This window comes from Anolis carolinensis, chromosome X (genome assembly GCF_035594765.1).
Source record: "Anolis carolinensis isolate JA03-04 chromosome X, rAnoCar3.1.pri, whole genome shotgun sequence".
NCBI classification, from domain to species: domain Eukaryota; kingdom Metazoa; phylum Chordata; class Lepidosauria; order Squamata; family Dactyloidae; genus Anolis; species Anolis carolinensis.
Window position 1 is genome coordinate 3,239,792 of NC_085847.1, and position 6,110 is coordinate 3,245,901.

General features: G+C 37.3%; 1 protein-coding gene across 1 annotated transcript in view; it reads right to left on the reverse strand.

Moving 5' to 3' along the window:
• LOC100556463 (protein HIRA) overlaps positions 1-6,110 on the reverse strand; it is a 45,517-nt gene that overhangs the window by 29,088 nt on the left and 10,319 nt on the right. Inside the window, exons 4-9 of the mRNA XM_003225118.4 lie at positions 4,430-4,520; positions 3,773-3,867; positions 2,255-2,350; positions 1,322-1,482; positions 990-1,157; positions 423-536 (exon numbers count right to left, since the gene is read on the reverse strand). Of these exons, the coding sequence (XP_003225166.1) occupies positions 423-536; positions 990-1,157; positions 1,322-1,482; positions 2,255-2,350; positions 3,773-3,867; positions 4,430-4,520 (725 nt within the window). The remainder of the gene's footprint in view (positions 1-422; positions 537-989; positions 1,158-1,321; positions 1,483-2,254; positions 2,351-3,772; positions 3,868-4,429; positions 4,521-6,110) is intronic.

Sequence of the window (6,110 nt, forward strand, 5' to 3'; positions counted from 1 at the left end):
AGTAATTACAACATAACATTACTGCGTATTGAACTGCTTTTTCTATCAAATTTGTTGTATAACATGATGTTTTGGTGCTTAATTTGTACAATCATAACCTAATTTGATGTTTAATAGGCTTTTCCTTAATCCCTCCTTATTATCCAAGATATTTGCTTATCCAAGCTTCTGCCGGCCCATTTATGTTGGATAAGTGAGACTCTACGGTATATTGTACTATATCATTATATGGTAATATTATTAGTAATATTACATTTAATATATAATATATAATTAATATTATTACATTGTATTATTAGTAGTATAATGTTGTATTCCATTATATTATTATTTTTGGTGGTACTGAAATTAGGGTGTGCCTTACAACCAACGGCGTCTTACAATTGAAGAAATACAGTATTATTATTATTATTATTACTTACCCAGACAGAAAGAGAACGGTCTTTGCTTCCAACGGCACAGCAACAATATGGACAGGTAGGCTTTGTTGAACTTCCATTCTTTTGCTTCTTTTTGAAGATTTTTGGGTTGAATTTCTAAGAACGACAAAACTTAATGAATGCCTTCATGCACTGGGATTTTCAAAAACATCTCACACTTTTTATATTCAGAACTAGTTCCCATCTCAATCAGAATTCCATCAATCAAAATGCTCCTTTTGGGTGAGAGCTTCTTTGACCTGCCTATATTTATTTATTTATTTATTTACAGCGTTTATATTCCGCCCTTCTCACCCCGAAGGGGACTCAGGGCGGATCACATTACACATATAGGCAAACATTCAATGCCTTTTAACATAGAACAAAGACAAACAAACATAGGCTCCGAGCGGGCCTCAAACTCATGACCTCCTGGTCAGAGTGATTCATTGCAGTTAATTGCAGCTGGCTTGCTCTCCTGCCTGCGCCACAGCCCGGGCCCGTCTTTGTACTGCATTGGTTTGGATTCTCAATGGTTACGTCAAGTTTTTAGGATGGAGAGGGACTTACCACCACGGTCACCGCTTTGCGATGCCCTACAAAATCCATGTTGGTTTTCCACCCGTCCCGCTCAATGATTTGTGCCGTGGGGCCGGAGTTATTCATGGCGTGGGCAGAAACGAGGTAGTGCCCGTCCGGCGACCAGCTGAGACGCAAGACGTGGGTCGTCCCTCCGCACTGAAAACAAAAGAAAGTCACCCTAAAAAATCTGACGTTATGTGGGAGTCTGGAAATGTGCAAGGGATCAATGTGCACAACATTTTAGCATTCCCATTTTCAAGGATGCTACCTATCACTGCAACGCTTCACTGGCTTGTTAAAACCACAGCCACGGCACGTACCTCATCAAATGGTTTGGTGATGCTGGTTTCGAGCTGCCAGTCCATGGTCCGCCACACTTTCAAGCTCCGGTCGTCCGCTTGGGAGGCAATGTATTTCCCGACTGGGTCCCACGTTAGCCCTTTCACCAAGCCAGAGTGGCCCTTCAGCGTGGCAAGGATTTCTAAAGGCGAGAAGAAGGGGTTTCAGAAAAACAACTTGGGGACTCAAAGGGTGTCTGGAAAGAAACGATTGGCAAAAAAAAAAAAAAAGCTGGGGGAGGTTCAAAAGGTCTAACTATAATGGGAAACATGTGCCCTGTTAGATATTGCCAGGCTATATCTGCAACTTTGCTGTCTGGGGCTCTTGGGAGACAGGATATTATGATACGAGGGCTATCCAGAAAGTAGGTTACGTTTTGGATTTTAAAAAAGACAAAGTATAGGATAAATCATTTACCATATGCAGCTGAAAGACACATTCCAAGACTACAATCTCATGTAATCCCCATTGAAATTTAGGCACGTTTCATATAGATAAATGAGTTTGAAAAGTACTGCCCCAGTAAATTTGCCGCCTCTCCACTCCGTTTCCAACAATGGGGGCGTGGCTGGCAGCGCAGCGTTTTAGCTATGCTGCAGAAAGGGAGAAGGGGGAAGAGCTGAGGACACAAGCGGGGAATTTACTGGGGCAGTACTTTTCAAACTCGTTTATCTATATGAAACGTGCCTAAATTTCAATGGGGATTACATGAGATTGTAGTCTTGGAATGTGTCTTTCAGCTGCATATGGTAAATGATTTATCCTATACTTTGTCCTTTTTAAAATCCAAAACGTAACCTACTTTCTGGATAGCCCTCGTATACGGTATAATTCCAAGGCCTTAGAAGATAAGATACAGCAATGGTTCCCAAACCTTTTTGGTCCTGGAACCTTTTGCAATGCATGCACCGTACCTGGGAATTTGACGGCGTTCCAGATAACAACAGTGTTATCCACACTGCAAGAGGCCAACCAAGCATCGTGAGGAGACCACGCCACGTCCATGACATCTATGGGGAACACAAATAAATCTCTATATATAAAAGGGTAAAGTTGTAAGGAATCCTTTCTTGGGAGATGTTACTGGCCCTCAGTACATCATGTCTGGAATTCCCTGATTGCTCAGTGCTGTTCTTTAGTTAACTGTCCTGATTTCACAGATTTTTTTTAACACTGGGAGCCACATTTTCTTCATTCCAGGCAGGCAGGAACCATCCAGGCTTTAAAGCTACAAGGCTATTCAGTGCCAATTCCAACATTCACATTTGCCTAAAGCAGACAACAGTTCTTTCTTCCACCCTGGTCACTCCACAGATATACAAACCCCACTTGCTTTCATTACAACACATTTCACAACCTCTGAGGATGCCTGCCATACATGCAGGCGAAACATCAGGAGAGAATACATCTGGAACATGTGGCAGACCACAGAACTCAGAGCAACCCAATACAAAGAGAAACAAAAATAATAAAATAAATACAAAAAATACATAAAAATAAAAGACAATAATACAATAAAAAACATAAATAAAAATAATATAATCAAATAATAAAATATAATACATACAAATAATAAAAAACAAATAATAATAAAACAATAAAAAATACATACAAATAATACAATAAAAATAATAAAAAACACTAAAAATAATTAAAAACACTAAAAAATTAATACAATAAAATACTATAACACAAAAAACTAAAAATAATAAAAGAAAATAATAAAATATAATAAATAAAAAAGATAAGTTACAATAAAATTAATTTAAAAATAACGTCAAATAAAAATTCCACAACAATTTTAACCAATACCACCACCACTTTGCCACACCAACATGTGGCCGGGCACAGCTAGTAATATAATATAATAATAATAATAATAATAATAATAATAATAATAATAATAATAAATCTTTATTTATATCCCGCTTTTCTCCCTCACGGGACCCAAAGTGGCGTACAACATATTAAAATAATGTAAACAACAATCCAAATACATTGATAGAAGTATAAAACAAAATTAAAACAATAATCTACATTCATATTCTTGTGGCATCATGTCAGATTATATTGCACTTTGTCCCAGCCCATAAACAGCTGTGTTTCTCAGACCCTTTGAAAAACACATCTGCATGAGAACAAGAATCAGAACCCGTTCAGCGGTCCTTTTGGGTTTCAAGAGCAATGTGTAGACTAACCAAACACAACAATAATGAGCAAACTGGAGTGTCAATGACGAGAGAGAGGCCAGCTTTAAATCCGGATAGCTGTTGCCACTTATCGAACAAACCGAGCAGAAGATGGTAATGAGAAATAATGCGGAACAAACACAGCTGATTTAATCCGGCCCGATAACAAGGAATGAACTTTTGATTTGCCAGAGCCTTTCTTCCGAGATCAAATAATCCATGGCCGTTTCCGAACCCACTTACCCCCTGAATGACTTCGGAGAATCGAGACACATCGCCACTGTTCTACGTTCGCAAGTTTACTACTGGAGCCGAACACGGTGCTAGGTCCAATGTACCTGTCAAAGGCAGAAGAAAGGATTTTTTTTAAATATTGCAGCACTGATCTGTTGAACACCAAGCTGGAGTCACAGCTTTAACTGGTAGCAGTCACCTCCCACCAGAAAATTCAGAGAGAAAATAACTCACAAATAAAGTTATTCAATTAAGTCTTCCACGCAAGGAAGATACATTATAATTTACTAGCTGTGCCCGGCCACGCGTTGCTGTGGCGAAGTATGGTGGTATGGGAAATAAAGTATTGAGGAATTGGTGGTAGTTAAGGTAAAGGGTAAAGGTGGAGTCCAGATAATCCAGTTAAAGCAGATAATGTAAGATTATAAATGGGTTATATAGCTGTGTGGAAGGGCCTTGAGGCTACACTGCCATCTAATCCAGTTAAAATGTGATAATCTGTATTTTATAGGCAGTGTGGAAGAGGCCTAAGTGAGGCCTAACTTTGCCTGTCCCCTGGGTGAGTGGGTTGCTAGGAGACCAAGTGGGCGGAGCTTAGCCTTCTAACTGGCAGCAATTGGATAAAAACAATTATTCCTCTCCCTTTAGAGGGACGGACACACTTACGCTGCTCTCTTCCAAACCATGATTAGCTTGTCGTCTCCCCCGGAAGCCAGATATAAACCATTATTTGACCACCGTACACAGTTCACGCACGCTGGAATGAAACAGAGAAAAATTAAGACTCCCAAATGCCCTCCAAAGCAGTTTACAAATATCTCATTGTTCCAAAAGAAATACAGTAATAATAATAATAATACTTTATTTTTCTATCTCGCCACCATCTCCCCGGAGGGACTCGGGGCAGCTAACATGGGGCCAATCCCAGAATAAAACAAATATAGCAGTTAAAACCAATGTAAATAGGGATAAACAATATAAAATAAAATAAACAAATTAAAAATGTGCATCAGCTGGAGGCCCCTCCCCGCAATAACATGCTATGCTAGTTTTATATATATGTACTGTATATATACACACAGGTGTGTGTGTGTTTATATATGTGTGTGTGTGTGTGTGTGTGTGTGTATATATATACAGACAATATAATTTACAATATATAATAATTATAACATATTGTATATACATAAAATATTCATAATATTATATTGTAATACGATATAATACTAATAATACAATATAATAATATTAATTATATATTATATTTTACATGTAATATTACTAATATTACAATATATTGATACACTACAATATAGTAATTTATTACCAGTATTGTACTATGCTAATATAATATTGTATGTAAATTTAATTTGTAAGCCACTCTGAGTCCCCTTCGGGGTGAGAAGGGCAGCATATAAATATAGCAAATAAATAAATAAATAAATAAAAAGTAGCGAACAATAATAAAAACAGATAGGGAAATAGTGCAAGAAAAGGGAGAACTTTTGGGAGGGTGGGAAAATTAAAACTATGGGAATGTTTTTTAAAAATCTATTAAGACAATGCACATCTTTAGCGATACTCTACAGCAGTGACACAAGTATGTAAATATGAAATAATATACTTATTTCAATCAGTAACAATCAAAACAGCTCTCTGGCATCAGAATATATTACAGTGTTCCCTCACTACCGTGTTTCCCCAAAAATAAGACAGTGTCTTATATTAATTTTTGCTCCCAAAGATGCTCTAGGTCTTATTTTCAGGGGATGTCTTGTTTTTCCATGAAGAAGAATTCACATTTATTGTTGAACAAAAAAATGAACATTTATTCTATACTGTGAGGGTTCTGGTTGGCTTATATTTGGGTCAGCTTATACTCGAGAATATATGGTACATTTATTATTTTTCTCTATTCGTATTGGTATTATTACATTTATTTTCTCTCTCTATTATTCTCTATTCTTCAGTAGTTGTCATCACAAACCAGACAAGCTGTGAATCCTATCAAAAATTTCTTGTTACTACCATTATTTCCATGTACAACCGGTATGTACATTTACTGATCCTGCGTACTCTGGTGTTCTGTTTGGCAGGCGCTGGGCATGCTTCCAAATAAAAACTTTGCTAGGTCTTACTTTCGGGGGAGGCCTTATATTTAGCAATTCAGCAAAACTTCTACTAGGTCTTATTTTTCGGGGATGTCTTATTTTCAGGGAAACAGGGTACTTTGCAGTTTGCTTTTTGCACACTCGTTTTTAAATGAACACTAAAATAATAGTATAAATCAAAAAAGAATATTATAAATCCCTCTTTCTACTTCCTTCCTAAGGAGAAGCCTAAGGAA